The following is a 16,721-nucleotide window of genomic DNA, read 5'->3' on the forward strand; positions in this document are numbered from 1 at the left end:
ACGTAAATGAAAAACTAAGTTAAGGATCTATCAATATGCATGCTGAGCATTCAGAATGGACTGGCATGATTGATTAGGAGGCAGTGGCAGACCTACATTTTGGGGGCTTGAACTGCTATGGGGCCCCCTTTGCAACCAGCAACAAGGTCTGGGTAACCACTGTTTATCTTCTTCAATGGGGTTGTTTACAGCAACCTTTACAACACCTGTGCTATTAACTTTCAAACTTTGATATATATATACACACACACAATTAATCAATTTGAGTATGCGATTCATTTGGGTCTACTAGACCCAATGCTTTTAAGCAATGTGGACTAAAGTAAGTTCTGGGGCCTCTCCAGGTTTAGGAGCCCTGAAACTTAAATTTCAATAGCTTCATAGAAGATTCACCCCTGGTGGGAGGTATATTAATATATGCTCTTTCATTCACTAATTTCCTCTTAGCACATTACTGTTCACCTGGTTTTCTCCCACTGCATTTGTATTGCACCCCTCCCCTTTCTCATTATTACCACAAAAGTTTGCAATGCCTCCTTGGTTAGTGCCTCGTATATTTTTATAACTTTCAGAATTACATTTCCTTGTCCCCATCCAGATGCCCCAAGTGCTTTCAATACTTATTTCTAACCTCCTTTTCTTCTTTCTCTTCTTCACAGCGGTGTTGGACCCGGAGCACAAAATTTTTCTGCTCTCTTCTTCACACACAGCTGTTTCCTGATCCGTGGCGTCCAATGCACTTTCCTCTCTTTCCAGGCCACTTGAAAGGAACTCTAAGTCGGACACATCCTTCTCACCCAGCTCTTCCAGCTCTTGCCTCTCTGTGTGAAATGAACCATACCTTCGTGCTGAATCCGATACCCTCATCCTGTTAGTAAAAAGAAAAAAGGCAAAGAAGTAAATTGGATCCACATTCCTATCCACTTTGTCTGCAGGTCCAAGGAGTTCCTTGTTAAACAAATAAAAAGACATATTAATATGTCTTTGTTTATCTCTCCTTAATTGCCTGGACCTATATGAATTTCTCTGTATTTCGATAAGATCGCCTCCATCAGAAGGCAAGTCATGCAACATCTCTCTTTCCATTAATAACGATATCCATGTGAATGGACAAAGAAATGTACTATGACTCTCAGTCCTTTTACTGTCATGTTCACCATAAAGTGAATTCACCCTCCACAGGCATTAGAACTATAAGTATCCTCCTTATGACAGCCAGTGCTTTTTAAATAGCTTACCCCTGCTCATCTCTATGGGTTCAGTCCTCCTTAAGAGTCTAGTGTGCAATGTTATAGGCCAAAAGAACATGCACTTCACTTGAATGCCACCTCAGTACTGACATCTGATAAGTTGAATGAGAGAACCCTGGGTCTATCGAATCTACAGGATGAAACTTGAATCTAACAGTTCAAGTTCTCCTGCAAGCAAGCAGTTCAAAGGGAAGTTAAGATACAGTAAATGTTTTATCTAGGATCTGTGCATTTCATGGGTGGGGTTGATATTAATCGTACCCCATCAAACATGCTTTTCTCCTAGGAAACTGACAGAAAAGTTAGTCTAACTTATTCATTTACATGAACTTTGTAGCAGGACCCTCGAAATGCCTGGATAAACAAGAGTGACACACTGACATGTAGCTATTCACACAGCTATTCCTTGGACAGAGAGACCTCGTGGAGAAAAAAACGGAGTTCTACTTTAGGTCAGAAATCAACCAACTCTTAACAAATTTTTAAAATCCCCACTCTTCAAAAACATTCCTAAAATATTTGGATGATCAGAAGTTTAAAGAAAAGGGAAGAACAGAACGCTGATTTGGAGGCAAATTACTGAATTTGTAAAACAAGGCGTTTCAGAGATCTTGTGTAAATGAGATCCTCTGTGTTGTAAGGCTTGGTCTGGCAAATAAAACCCAACTGTTTTGCCTAAAGCAGAGGTTATGCTAACATGTGATGGTGTGAAGGATTTCACAGAGCATATTAAGGGCATATTAATTTCAATAAGCAGAAGCAGAAAGCCCTGAAACATATCAAAGTGAAGTGTAAATATTTTAGCTCCCCCACCCCCTCAGCAGAAGGGAACAAAACTCAGGCCTCCTTCTCCTGCCCCACACAGAAAAAGACAAGTCCTGCACAGGACAAAGCAAGGTTGGAGCTCTTGCCTCCTTCCAGTTTCTTCCAAAGAAGCATAGGACAGAGAGGTCACTTCTGGACAATCTGTTTATTTAGCATTCATCCTGCAAGGAGATTGGGCTGCTGGCCATTTAATAAGCATTCCTTCTCATTTATTTGTGGGGAGGTCAGATGGTGCTGCATAAAAGCACGGATATTCCTACACTTTCCAGTGCACCTTCCTGCCATTTTCCTTATCACAAAAGTCCGATCTTTGGGGAAAAGCAGGTTTGTTGCACAACATCTCACAAGCAGCTATAACTGTGCAATCTGAATCTTCTGTGGCGGGACTGAACCCAACCCGACAACAGTGACAGTCTGAGGTGCCTGGAGTGAGAAAGCTAGATTTCTGTCCGAGTACCCCAAAGGAGTGCACATCCTGGTTCTGATTCATTCATTCATTTAGAACAGAGGCTTTCAACCTTTTTGAGTCCACGGCTCCCTTGACCAACAACATCCTTTCTGCGGCAACCCTGTGGGGCTCTGGAGCCCAGTTATGTCACCCCTCGCTTGCAAAGTTGGCAGCCTCTCACCCTTTTTTTAACACCTTCCCCTGTGGAGGGTTCCCTCAGCCTCCTCTCCCCTCTCCTTGGGAGTCCTCTGGACAGCCGCTGCTGCCACCCCTGGTCTCTGAGCTGCCCCCCACTGCCCCAAAGAGAGGTGCCTCCTCACACTGCCCCACAGGGGCCTGGGACTTGTCTGTCCATTCCCAAGACCAAGGGCTGGTGGATGGGCTGGCTGGGCTTCCTCACCTGCCTGCTTGCTTATTCTGAGGCCGCCTCAGCTCCTGGCAACCAGCACCTCCTGGCCAACCCCAGAGGCACCATTCGCCTGCAGAGCTTGTAGCCAGGGCTGCTGTAACAAACAGTCACACAAGCCTTTGGGAGGCAGGAATACAGAGAGGGCATCAGAGGAGGGAGGGAAGGAGAGAGAGGCAGAGGTCAGTGTTGCCTACAGCACCCCGGACCACCATTCAAGGCACCCCAGGATGCCACAGCATACTGGTTCAAAACCACTGATTTACAACATTCCTATAACACCCCTCATTCAAAATTTCAGTGCAATCCACAACAATATAAATGCATTCTTAATAAACACCTGCAGTAAGCCAAACAATTACTACAAGCTTGGTAATAAAAACCAGCAAATTGGTTTGCCCCAAGTCCTATTCATTCATGGTCAGAGGTTTGTGCTCACAAACACTGTCTGCAAAGCTCTAAATTGCAATTAGAACATGTTAAAAGCTCACTGACTCTTATTGAGCAGTTTGTTCCTATCTTTGTGTGATGGTTTAGTAGTACAGTAGTATTTCATCCTTAGCAAGGAGATTTTGAAATATACAAAAAAAATATATTAGGGAACCGATACTTTAAATAATATCATCGTGCTGCACATTGTGCTAACATCTATTACAAAGGTTAAAAAGTATAGACATTGGCCTGAGTTGCAATAATCTATGCCAGAATTATTAATTGTTAATTTCTCTAGGGAATTTCTTATTGTAAGTATATTAAATAGTAGTGAAGTTGCAAAGAGTTGAAAAGGCATAGTTCTTTCGTTCTTAAAAGTTGTCGCAACTACTCTCAAACTTGACACAGCTTTGAATACCAAACAAACACTCTGAATAAATGCAATTGACATTTTATTTCATGCAACTATAGCACTGCAGAGCAAAAACAATAATAAACAGAAGCAAGCACCAGTGCTTTCAACAGGACTTCTGACATGTACGTATAAGACTGCACCGTTAGGCTGCAATCCTGAACAAAGTTATTTGGTAGTAACTGATACTTAAATAAACAGTAATTATATCTGATTAAACACTGTTAGGGTTAGAGGATATGGGGGGAAATGCTAACATCTGGCAAAGGAGTCTATTTTTAGTGTTTAAGGTAGTCACCTGAAGTGGTACTGTATATGACTTTGGACTCCCAATATGTTGAAAAACCATCAGAAAAAAAACACACAGCATGTTAGACAAGTGAGCAAATAGATGTTAATCTAAACATAATGCTGTTTACAACTGTGAGGCTCTCTCTCATATGCATAACTTTCGCATTTGCTAAAACGAACCTGATCGTCTGCCTCCATTCCTCACCATGGACTTTAGGGTCTTCCCAGATCTGTTCATAAGGCAAAGAATATCTTGTTGCAGTTGCCATCTTGAGGTCTCTAAGCAAGATTAAAAAAAAAACAAAAGTACAAGTCTCAGCCAATGAGATAACAAACAGCTTTGAATACAGGACTGGAGTAGTGACAGACTCTAGCACAAATCAGGAGTCATTACAAAATAATAGTGGACACACTATGAAGGAAAGCCAGCAGAATCTGTCCCACTGTCACCAGGGAAATGTTTGTTTGTTTCATTAATGGTTGTCTGGACTTGTCTTTCCATTATTGACCATTGTTGATACTAGACTGCCAACAGCGTATCACGTGTTCACAATTTTCAAATGATAAAAGTTTGGTTTTTTAAAAAAAAAGACTGAAAGTTTATCTTACCAATATTACTTTCGGAAACTCAGTAAAACATGCTTTTAAAAAACATTTTAACTGCTCGGATGAAGAAAGGTTTTCCTGGTGTGCAATGTGCAAATCCTGCAGCTTTATATTAGAATAAACGAGCTGAACAGTTAAATTGATAACAAAGTATTACTTCACCACTAATAGCTAAGCAAGCAAATGGGTAAAAAACTACACACATCATACAAATCCAATATTACTGCATGACAATGTAAAAATAAAATACAAATTGAGTGTACTATGCAGCCCATAATTTCCTGAGCTTCGCGCGCACACACACAGACACAAAATTTGACTAAGCGGATCGTTTGTTTATGTTCAGTTTCCCATGTTCTTAGCTTCGCGCTTTAGCACAGAACCCTATGTGATGCATACCCTCCAACATTTCTCCTATGAAAATAGGGACGTCCCATTCCATAACGATAATTTTACTGTTTATGCCCCACACGTCTTTATTTTGGAGGGTATGAAGTTATTCAATTCTGAGGCCATCTGAAGGCAATCCAGTATAGAAGTGGTTTTCAACTAGTGTGCCATGGCACCCTCTTTCCTTCCCTCCCTCCTCTGATGCTCTCTCGTGCCCCTGCCTCCCAAAGGCTTGTGTGACTGTTTGTTGCAGAAGCCCTGGTTACAAGCTCTGCAGGCGAATGGTGCCTCTGTGGCTGGCCAAGGGGTGCTGGTTTGCCAGTAAGCAAGCAAGCGGGCGAGGGAGCCCAGCCAGGCTGTCCACCAGCCCTTGCTGTTGGGAATGGACAGACAAGTCCCAGGCCCCTGTGGGGCAGTCTGAGGAGATACCTCTCTTTGGAGCAGTGGGGGGCAGCTCAGAGACCAGGGATGGCAGCAGCAGCTGCCCAGAGGACTCCCAAGGAGAGGGGAGAAGGAGAGGAGGCTGAGGGAACCCTCCACAGGGGAAGGTGTTCAAAAATGGGTGAGAGGCTGCCAGCTCTGCAGGCGAGGGGTGACATAACTGGGCTCCTGAGTGCCACAGAAAGAATGCAGTGGTACCTCGGGTTACATACGCTTCAGGTTACAGACTCCGCTAACCCAGAAATAGTACCTCAGGTTAAGAACTTTGCTTCAGGATAAGAACAGAAATCGTGCTCCGGCAGCGCAGCGGCAGCGGGAGGCCCCATTAGCTAAAGTGGTGCTTCAGGTTAAGAACAGTTTCAGGTTAAGAACAGACCTCCAGAACGAATTAAGTTCTTAACCAGAGGTACCACTGCCATGGTACTCAAGCCATGGACTCAAAAGGGTTGAAAACCTCCGCTGTATAGGAGTTTTTTTAAAAAAATTGTTTAATGTTTTTATATATGTTGGAAGCTGCCCAGAGTGGCTGGGGCTTCTTGTGCTCCATTCTATTTTATTTATTTATTTATACTTTTCAAGTTTATACATTTCACTAATTTGACAACAATTTACAATCATTTTGACATTTCAAAGCTTGACTTCTCCCCCCCCCTTTTCTGTGGTTCCTTAAATTTATTTTTAATATCTTCTGCATATCCAAATTAACTTACTCATTTATTCATCTTCTTTAAAATATAAACTCTTATGGAACTGCAGGTTGTTACAACAATCCTGCCAGTGTTCTTATCTGTTTATAATTTATCTGTAAATATTCAATAAACCATTTCCATTCTAAATCATAGTTGCGGTGCCTAGTTCGCGCCGAGTGCACCCAAACCAGTCGAGCTCCCCTAAATCCACCTCTGCTAAGTTATATTGTGTCACACTGAGATGGGAGGGGAAATACCGTACCAATATTAGCTGAGATGTCTGTAGTGCTTTTTAAACATTGGGAGGCTTGGGAAATATATAATGGGATCTGTAAGGGCTTGCTGTTATGACTTCCTCTGGTGAAAGTGGGGCTGGAGACAAGAGTTAGGGGACATAAATTAGCAGGCGCTATCAGATCTGAGTTACTAAGGGCCAGGTAAGGCAATAACCGGGAAACTGTCATGGCTTCACTCTGATTAAAAGAAGGAAATATATGAAGGGGAGCAATAAAAACATAGTGAGTATATATTAAGAGGAAAGCAATTGGTTTGGGAAAGGCTGTCAACTTGCTAAGTGTTAAGGGTGGGAGGCAGGGCCAGATTTAGGTTTGATGCGGCCCTAAGCTAATGGGGTAATGGGGCCCTTTATATGTTGGCTGTCCTTTGTCAATAACAAATTGTCGCTGTTTTTTGTGTAGAATTTATGGACCTAATAGGTATCTAAAGCCATTTGCACATAACTATATATATATATATATATATATATATATATATATATATATATGGTAAAGGTAAAGGTACCCCTGCCCATCAGGGCCAGTCGTGACCGACTCTAGAGTTGCGCACTCATCTCACTCAAGAGGCTGGGAGCCGGCGCTGTCCGAAGACACTTCCGGGTCACGTGGCCAGCGTGACGAAGCTGCATCTGGCAAGCCAGCACCAGCGCCGCACATGGAAACGCCGTTTACCTTCCCACTAGAAAACGGTCCCTATTTATCTACTTGCACTTAGGGGTGCTTTCGAACTGCTAGGTAGGCAGGAGCTGGGACCTAATGACGGGAGCTCACCCCGCCGCGGGGATTCGAACTGCCGACCTTTCGATTGGCAGGTCCTAGGCTCTGTGGTTTAACCCACAGCGCCACCCGCGTCCCTTCATATATATATATACATATATATACATATATATATGTGTGTGTGTGTATATTCAAAGTAATTTTTGAACTGAAATACAATTGTTTTTGTTTAGCTGTTTAGTCGTGTCCGACTCTTCGTGACCCTATGGACCAGAGCACGCCAGGCACTCCTGTCTTCCACTGCCTCCCGCAGTTTGGCCAAACTCATGCTAGTAGCTTCGATAACACTATCCAACCATCTTGTCCTCTGTTGTCCCCTTCTGCTTGTGCCCTCCATCTTTCCCAGCATCAGGGTCTTTTCCAGGGAGTCTTCTTTTCTCATGAGGTGGCCAAAGTATTGGAGCCTCAGCTTCAGGACCTGTCCTTCCAGTGAGCACTCAGGGCTGATTTCCTTCAGAATTGATAGGTTTGATCTTCTTGCAGTCCATGGGACTCTCAAGAGTCTCCTCCAACACCATAATTCAAAAGCATCAATTCTTCGGTGATCAGAATTATATTAATAGTGAAATGGGGGGGGGGGCAAGAGAGTGGGGCCCTAAGCTATAGCTTGTTTAGCTTATACAGTACGTAAATCCAGTCACTGGGAGGGAACAAAGGCTGCATACACACCACAGATTTAAAGCAGTCACACTGAGACAGGACACAGAATCCTGGAAATTGTAGTCTACCCCCAAAGCGACAATTCCCACCACCCTTAACCAGCTTTAATTCCCTTGATTATTTGAGCTGGGGGTGGGGGATATGTGCTGTTAAACGGTGTGCACACAGCAAAATATAAAGGGGAGGGGAGCCTAGGAGGCAACACTGCATTTTCGTGTTTTAACAACTATTGCAATCTGCTCACGATCAGGCAGGCTAAAAGACTTGGAGAGTCAAGACAAGGCAGCAAACTGTTGCTTGGTTTTATTTTTGCCGTTGTAATTTTGCTACCAAGAAGTGGGGAAGGCGGGAGAGGTGCTTGTGGGATTCTCTGACCTCAGGAGCCAGAGTTAACTGTATATGCGCTTTCGTGCTAATGCGCCTCAACTGGTGAGAGAAAGGGCGCCATTTGCTGCTCCGCCAGAGGCAGTAAAATGTCCTTCAGTCAGCCATAGCTGAGGAGGGTTTCTACAGAGCACAGGACAGCCACACGCGCAAAGAAACTACTGCAGCCTCCATTACAGAAGCCAAGCGCCTCTCGCTTTTTTGCCGTGGAGAAGGCGGGGCTTGGTTTCGGTGGGGGCGTGGCCTCCAACCCTATTGCTGCCTTTGCCCTTCATTCTACCGCTCCCGCCCAACCGCCCTTCGCCCTCCCTTTCCCCCCCGCTTTGCTCTCAACCAACCTGCGCCGACCCCGCCTACAGACAAACCTCGCTCTTCCTTTGCTCCGCCTCATCGTGCGTAATTGGCTGGAACTGGATCCGAAACTGGGTTCCATTTGGCCAAAAAAAGAAACAGCCCACCCCCCAAAGCGTGCTGCTTTTCCATTGGCCTAAACTACATCCTCGGGGTGACAACAAATCGGAAATGGCGATGTGGGATGAAAAAAAGCAGGGCGGAAACGTAGTTGTCATGGGGACGGATGGCGGCTGCGGCCTAGGCGCCCTCTCTAGCGCAAGGGCGCATGCGCGCGGGATTCCATCGTCCCCTCCCCCCTCCCCTCCTGGCCAGGCGTCCTCTTTAATGCAGCGATTCCCCAATCTCGCACATGCGTACTTTCGGTTCCAACGGAATACGCTCCGAGAACTTTTCCTACGGTTCATCCACGCTGCATAAACATTAGCCTCGAGGACGAACTGCCGCTGCCTCTCTCTCCCCTTCGCTTCCCTCGCTGGTCACAGTTGGAAGGCGTAGCCAATCAGAGATCCTGAAGGACCGGCTAATTTGAATAAAGTTGAATTCTTTGCATTTCCTCCTTCTTGAATGGATCGCAGATAGAAAAGAAGAGAGAATAGGGGAGAGATGTGTAGTTTTGCTAGAGAATTGCCTCTCTTTTTCCACTCCCAAACCCCACCTGCAAATGCTGAATCGAGGGTTTAGCCCAGTTGCTGATAATTTCCTGGCAGCAGTACAGTACAGTGATACCTTGGTTCTCAAAATTAATCCGTTCCGGAAGTCCGTTCCAAAACCAAAGCGTTCCAAAACCAAGGTGCGCTTTCCCATAGAAAGTAATGCAAAACGGATTAATCGGTTCCAGTCTTTTAAAAACAACCCCTAAAAAAACAGCAATTTTACATGAATTTTACTAACGAGACCGTTGATCCATTAAATGAAAGCAATAATCAATGTACTGCAGTATAAAATAAATAAGACAGTACTGTTGATGATAAAAATTAAAAAATTTCTTACCTGCACTGATAGTCATTGTTTGGATGGGGGGCTTTTATCCATTTCCACAGTCACACAATCAATCAATCAATCAGTAACTGAACTGAGTTCCACACAGTCACAAGAACAAATTAACCAAAAAAGCCTCAAAAACAAAAATGCAAAATAAATCGTAAAAACAAAAATGCCAAACTTCATCCGTTCTGGAAGTCCGTTTGACTTCCGAAATGTTCGAAAACTAAGGCGCAGCTTCTGATTGGTGCAGGCACCCTGGAGACATTAGCCGACAACCGCATTGAACTTTTGGCTTCTGAAAAACATTCAAAAACCAGAACACTTCTGGGTTTTCAGTGTTTGAGAACGAAAGCATTTGAGTACCAAGGTGTTTGAGAACCAAGGTACCACTGTACAGTGGTACCTCTGGTTTTGTACTTAATTTGTTCCGGAGATCCATTCTTAACCTGAAACTGTTCTTAACCTGAAGCACCACTTTAGCTAATGGGGCCTCCCGCTGCTGCCGCGCCACCGCTGAGCGATTTCTGTTCTCATCCTGAAGCAAAGTTCTTAACCCGAGGTATTATTTCTGGGTTAGTGGAGTCTGTAACCTGAAGCATATGTAACCCAAGGTACTGCTGTACTGAAGAAAAGTGGCGCCTTTATTAAACACCTGACCATTTTATCACGACATAAGCTTCTTGTGGACTAATGAAATCTGGCCAGTTCAGGGGTCCCAGGCTGGTCTAGGGGTCACCAAGGAATCTGCGGGTTTCATTCAGGGTGGGGTGTCTGTAAAAGAAAATACAGTTTAACATCAAACAGCAACCAGCTAGCACACAACTATTCTTGCGTGATACAAAACGTCATTTCACAGCTTTCTGAACACACTCCATCTCTTCACTTCCTATTTGTATAGCAAATGTTGGCTGAATGTCCAGGTGCAGGACAAGCTCTTAAGCAGAAAGTACAGAAGTTGAGTAGAGAACAGCCTTCACCAAAAGCCAATGTGAGAACAGAGATTATGTGTGACCCTACACACACACACACACACACACACACACACACACACATTCCTGCGCTGGAGTGTAATAGACGCTTTCCAAGCTGGTCATCACAATTAAATTTATAGTCTGTACTGGTGATGCTGGTTTGGACATAGAATATAGATCCATTAAGTTAGTTTAAAAATAATTATTATTTTTTACCAGACAGCACAGTCCTAACCATGTCCACTTAGAAATGAGTTCCAATGAATTCAATTGGACTTACGCACAGGTAAGTGAGGTTAGGGTTGCAACCTTAGTCTGGATCCAACCTCTTCTGGTGACCGTAATTGTAATCTTTTATTTTGAAATCTTTAAGATAGTTTTTTAGTTTTCTGTTATGTTGCTTTGACTGTATACTCTATATTTGACTTTCTTCAGATTGTTTTATTTATTTAATATGCTGTAAACCGCTTTGAGATTTTTCTTAAAAATATAAAGCGGTATAGAAAATTTTAAAATAAATTGTGAGCCCGTTCTCTGCCCTTTTGAGAATAAAAACAGCTTACAGCTAAATATATAAAAGCTATAACTTTTAGAGGGAAAGGCTATCGCTAATATTTTTTTTCCATTTCATATTACAGGGTTAAACTAGAACCAGAACAAATATATAACAGCAATTGCATGGGATGCACCTTTTGCAAATTGAGACAAGAATACCACCACATTTAATCAAGAGTACTTTATATCAGTCACTCCTGTGAACTGGTTAAAGTTTTTATAGTTTTGTGAATTTGATGCCAGACTTCCGTTGAGTGATAATCAGACAACCACCACCAGGCTGAAACCAATGGGATTAAAAATAAGTAAATTACTGATTCTACTCTTTACTTGTATGAATGCTAGTTTCTATGACTGACAGCAGAAAAGAAATAAACTATAGAAATGTAGGTTTTGACTTTGGTCTTTTGCTTTTGTTGCTATATTTCATATGCCTTGTTACTAGGCTCTGCAGGCTCTTAAGCATTTTATTTTTAAAAAAATATTAAAGCAGCCTGGTAAAACTGAAGTGAAACTGGTTCCACTTTCCCAAAGAGGCTCTGAGGATCTTAAAGAGTGGTCTTCTTTGTGGTATGGCAAACCTCTTTCTAAACTGAGGAGCATTTTACAAGCAATTTGTGTTGTTGGGGAGTTTCTTGTTCAGGGCGGTGGCGGTTTAAACAGCAAAGGATGCCCAAGCCCATGTAAACTGTGAACACTTAAAAGTAGCTCATTGGATGGTCTTGATCATTAAATTTCTGCCCCATCCTTTGGCCTTCAAAAAGACATATTGAAAAGCAACTTTATACAGCAGGAAGTAAAATAAAGAAGGGGGAAGCATCAATTTTATCCATAAAGCTCTGTAGTTGCCCAAGATTTACAAGCATGCAGAGTGCGATTGTGTAAACTGTGGTACATTTTGCCTTTATCCCCCTTCAACCTTCCCGGTGATGTTATCCTGCCATTTCCTACTATGAAATTCCCCACCCCCTCTGAAGTATGAAAGGGGTCAGGTGACTCTAACCCGCCACACAACAGCTGCTTTCCCATTACCAACTGTTCAGATTTCCTAGCTCCTTCTCAGGGTCTCCCTCCCCTGTGTGCTACCAATCTATGTTGCTTGATACATGCTGCAGACTTGCGGTCCCCAAGGAGTGATGGAGTGATGGAAATGAGGGAGAGCATGCAAGGCAGAACTGCACAGATTTACAGTGCTCACAGGGTTTCCATTAAAATCCTTGACAACTTGTAATTGATGAGAGAGCCCTCCTGCTTCACTAATAGTCCAGATCCTACTCCCATGATGCTGTCTTTGGAAGGAAAAAGGCTGGGCTAGACCATAGCAGTTAGCTCTGCTAGCAAAGTGTTAGAAATCTGGCCTGGCTTTCCAAGCCAATTGAGTGTTTGCGAGCCACATTCTTTGACTGAGAAGAGGTTTTGCATTTCATCATGCAGGCCCCTCCTTTTGGAACAAGAAATCTACAAGTCCATTGATGAAATAAGGCGCAGGTTGATACAGAGTTCTTGCAAAGCAAATCTCTCTCAACAGATTTGTCCTAGTCTAGTGAACCCAGCTTTTTAAGTTTTCCCCATAGTTCTCTGATTCATGCACTGATATCCGTGGTATAAAACTAGAATTCTGCCAGTGTGCTGCAACACTGTGGAATAATTGAAAACTGTTTAAAGTAATTGGTCTCCGACAATCCAAATGCCATACAGTCACAGGGTACAGATACACAGTCTATTGGGTCCTTAGAGACCTATAAAAGAACATGCTCTTGTTTGTGAGGAGTTCCTTGTAACTTTCTATTAGAATTTTTATCTAATAATAAATTAGTATTGTGCTGATAAAGAACATAATTATTCAGAGGGCAGAAATAAACAGTGTACCTAATTAGCAATCTTATTATTTTCCCTTTCTCTCACACTTTTCCTAACACCCAGTTACAGCCTAACATACACAACCTGCGTACTAAATACAGAGTATTTGTGACAAATGAAAGTTAGCAGCTGAAAATTTATTGCCTGGTGGCTGAAACATTTACTGAAAACAGACATGTACTATGGCCTGGGGATAAATGTCAAAATCAAGCTTCATGTCTTATCATTTCTGTCATTTACTAGTATATCTGAAGAACCAACAAATACAGTACCCTCATTAAATGTCCCCATGTTCCCCCTCTTTCCCTTCAAGTATATATGCAGCTAAATGTTTGAAAAGCAGTTCCTTTCTTTATAATTCTGAACATTTGACTATCCTGGCAAATGCTAACATTCAGTCATCAGTGAATTTGCCAGTGGACAGTCAAGTTGGGAAATGTCCAGAATTCTTAAAAAAACAAAAACAAAAACAAAACACTGCTTTTCTGGCATTTAGCTGTATATATTCTTAAAAAGAAGGAACCAACTGATTTACAAATGGCTGTGTATTCCAAGTCAATGTCAATAGACATGTAAAAATGTAGTAATAATTGATGGACAAGTAACTAAGAACAAAAGGAGGGCTGAGTGGGGCAGTTGCCCATGAATAAACTTGCCTCTGGGTAGGTGTACCATCCTGTTGTCTCAGTGCCCCAACCCCCAACACGCTGAGTCACTCTAGAAGGATTCGCGGTCAATGATATCAGAAGCTGCCGCGAGGTCAAGAAGAATGAGCAGGGCCGTACTCCCTGCATCTCTTTCCTGTCCTGACAAATATCATCAGCGAAGGCAATGAAGGTCATTTTAGTACTATGAAATGGAGCCACATATTCAGTTTCCTCCAAGCATGCTAGACTGCCACTGCTGTCTCAAGTAAAAAGGTAAAGGGACCCCTGACCATTAGGTCCAGTTGTGGCCGACTCTGGGGTTGCAGCGCTCATCTCGCTTTATTGGCTGAGGGAGCCGGCGTATAGCTTCCGGGTCATGTGGCCAGCATGACTAAGCCACTTCTGGTGAACCAGAGCAGCGCATAGAAACGCTGGTTACCTTCCCGCCGGAGCGGTACCTATTTATCTGCTTGCACTTTGACGTGCTTTTGAACTGCTAGGTTGGCAGAAGCAGGGACCAAGCGACGGGACGGGAGCTCACCCCATCACGGGGATTCGAACCGCCGACCTTCTGATCGGCAAGTCCTAGGCTCTGTGGTTTAACCCACAGTGCCACCCCTTGCCCCAAAAGAGGATAATTGTCACCGTGTGACACTTCCAGGTCCAGGAAGCTCCTCCTAAGGAGGGGAAGCACCACCACATCCTTCAAGGTGGTGGTACCTCCCTCTCCTTCAATGAAGCATTGTTTACTCCCTGGATGCATGAAATCAATCCTATCTGACTAGTTGTAAGAAGCCAAGGTGGCCAAGGGTCAAGGTGACAGTGTCAGGTGTGCGTGCAGGAGCCAGGCCCTGTGACCAATGGGAGTCTGCAGGACTGGGGCCTTCCTAAGTTTGTTCTGAAGAGGCAAGGTGAGGTTGATTAGTAACTCACAGCACCTGATGGCAAAAGCCGAGAAGGGATATAAGGTCAGCATTTTCCCTTTGGCTCTTTGCCACAGCAACATATTCCTTGCCTTGCTGCGTTTGACTCCTTGACTCATTGCTTCTTGATCCTCAGACCCTTAACTTTGTGACTCCTTGCTTCTTGCTCCTCGGACCCCTGACTTCATGACTCCATGCTTCTTGCTCCTCGGACCCCTGACTTTGTGACTCCTTGCTTCTTGCTCCTCGGACCCCTGACTTCGTGACTCCTTGTTTCTTGATCCTCGGACCCCTGACTTCGTGACTCCTTGTTTCTTGATCCTCGGACCCCTGACTTCGTGACTCCTTGCTTCTTGATCCTCGGACCCTTGACTTCTTGACTCCCGGCTCTTGGCTTTCTGACTCCTGGCTTCTGGACTCCTGGTCCTGCTCCCACCCCGCCATCTTGCCTCCCGGTCCCAATGTCCCCAGCCGGGACTTCGATCACCCATGAACCGGACTGTGACAGACAGGTGGTCAGCCACAATTCTTCAAGCAGCTTGTCTATATCCTCAGGTCACTATAATTGAAACTGATTCAGTTCAGATGCAACAGACAGTGTCTGGATGAAGTGCCTGGATGACTTCACTGCACTGGCTCTGGCTGTGGCACCCAACTCTGTCCAAATCTGAGTTATGTTATCCCTAAAGTACATTGCAAAGCTGTTACATCAGGCTCCTGAGCGTGTCAGAGCAACGTTGTCTTGGCCAGATGACAAAAGCCCATTCCCCGCTTGGAAAAGCTCTGCCAGCCAGCTACTTGGAGATGCAATGGTGGCAGCGATATGGTAGGCATGGTAGTGTACTTCACATGTGTTCGGTCACATACAGACCAAGATTTATGCCATCTGCACTCTAGCCACGAAGCCTCCTATTTCATCACACACAGGTGACTAGAGGTAAGGTAAAAGGCAAGGAACTTCATGGCAGTTAAGTCCAGTCAAAGGCGGCTATGGGGTTGCGGCGCTCATCTCACTTTAACGGAACACTGTAACGTCTGTTTACCTTCCCGCCGCAGTGGTACCTATTTATCTACCGGTGTGCTTTCAAACTGCTAGGTTGGCAGAAGCTGGGATAAGGCAATGGGAGCTCACCCCGTCGTGGGGATTCAAAGCACCAACCTTCTGATCAGCAAACCCAAAAGGCTCAGTGGTTTAGACCACAGTGCCACCCGCGTCCCACCGACTAGAGGATGTGCTCCGCAGCAACAGCAAGCACACTCAGGAGCGATTGTGTAGATGGTTCTATGCATTTTACCATTCCAAATTAACAAGAGCCCTGACAGAAGCACCAGCCATGTTAACTCCCCAGAACATTCAAGAATCCATTAGATTCCATAAGCCTCCAGGGGCAGTGGAACACAATTGGTCCCTGAAGCTTGAAGCAGTCCAAACCTCACCAGGGAATGTTCCATCTGTGAAAAATGAGCCCCCTCCCCCAATCAACAGAATATTAGCAATCCGCCCTGTGGCAAAGACCAGTTCAAGGGCATATCCATATATGTTGGGACAGTGACGTACTAAGAGAGCACCATGGTTGTTACAGAGGCCGTGAAGTCTCGAGCTGGCTATATAGGCACACATCTCACATTTGGGGGTCATAGGACACCGAAGGCTTGTGCTAAATCATTTAATATTAATTAAGTTTATTATATTTACATCTCACTTCACATACCCAGAGGCATCTCATTCAATTTGCAATAATGAAACACAAAATAATAAATACATGTTCTTTCTTTTTTTAAAAAACTGTAAAATATTATAAAATGTGTTCACTCCAAAGAAAAGAAGATAGGCATCTAAACCTGCACAATATATCCACTCTCTCTGCATAAACAGGTATCTTTGAGAAAGCAGCTTAGGCTGCAATCCTAAACATACTCCCAAAGGAATAAGTCCTATTGAACTCCCAAGAAGAAACACATGGAGCTGAATAGTCAATAAGATCACAAATTTTTAAAAGACAATACCATTTCAATTTATTTTTAATCATCAGTTTTTATTCATCCTGCTACATCATGTTTTCCACCAGGTCAGGATGGGGGGAATTATACATAAAAGGAAAAGACTGTATTCTAAATGC

General features: G+C 43.8%; 1 protein-coding gene across 8 annotated transcripts in view; it reads right to left on the reverse strand.

Moving 5' to 3' along the window:
* TTLL6 (tubulin tyrosine ligase like 6) overlaps nt 1–9,314 on the reverse strand; it is a 37,916-nt gene extending 28,602 nt beyond the window's left edge. Inside the window, exons 1-4 of one of the 8 annotated variants that reach the window (XM_083582676.1) lie at nt 7,933–8,057; nt 6,453–6,562; nt 4,245–4,343; nt 632–868 (exon numbers count right to left, since the gene is read on the reverse strand). In XM_083582676.1, coding sequence (XP_083438802.1) covers nt 632–868; nt 4,245–4,333 — 326 coding nt within the window. In that variant the 5' untranslated portion in view covers nt 4,334–4,343; nt 6,453–6,562; nt 7,933–8,057. Of the gene's footprint in view, nt 1–631; nt 869–4,244; nt 4,344–6,452; nt 6,563–7,932; nt 8,058–8,350; nt 8,596–8,645; nt 8,942–9,018 lie in introns of those variants that run through there. The other 7 variants (XM_083582675.1, XM_083582673.1, XM_083582674.1 and 4 more) reach the window with 7 other exon arrangements.
* Nucleotides 9,315–16,721: the final 7,407 nt, after the last annotated feature.

Source organism: Podarcis filfolensis (genome assembly GCF_964270895.1).
Source record: "Podarcis filfolensis genome assembly, chromosome: 13".
In the NCBI taxonomy this organism is placed as follows: Eukaryota; Metazoa; Chordata; class Lepidosauria; order Squamata; family Lacertidae; genus Podarcis; species Podarcis filfolensis.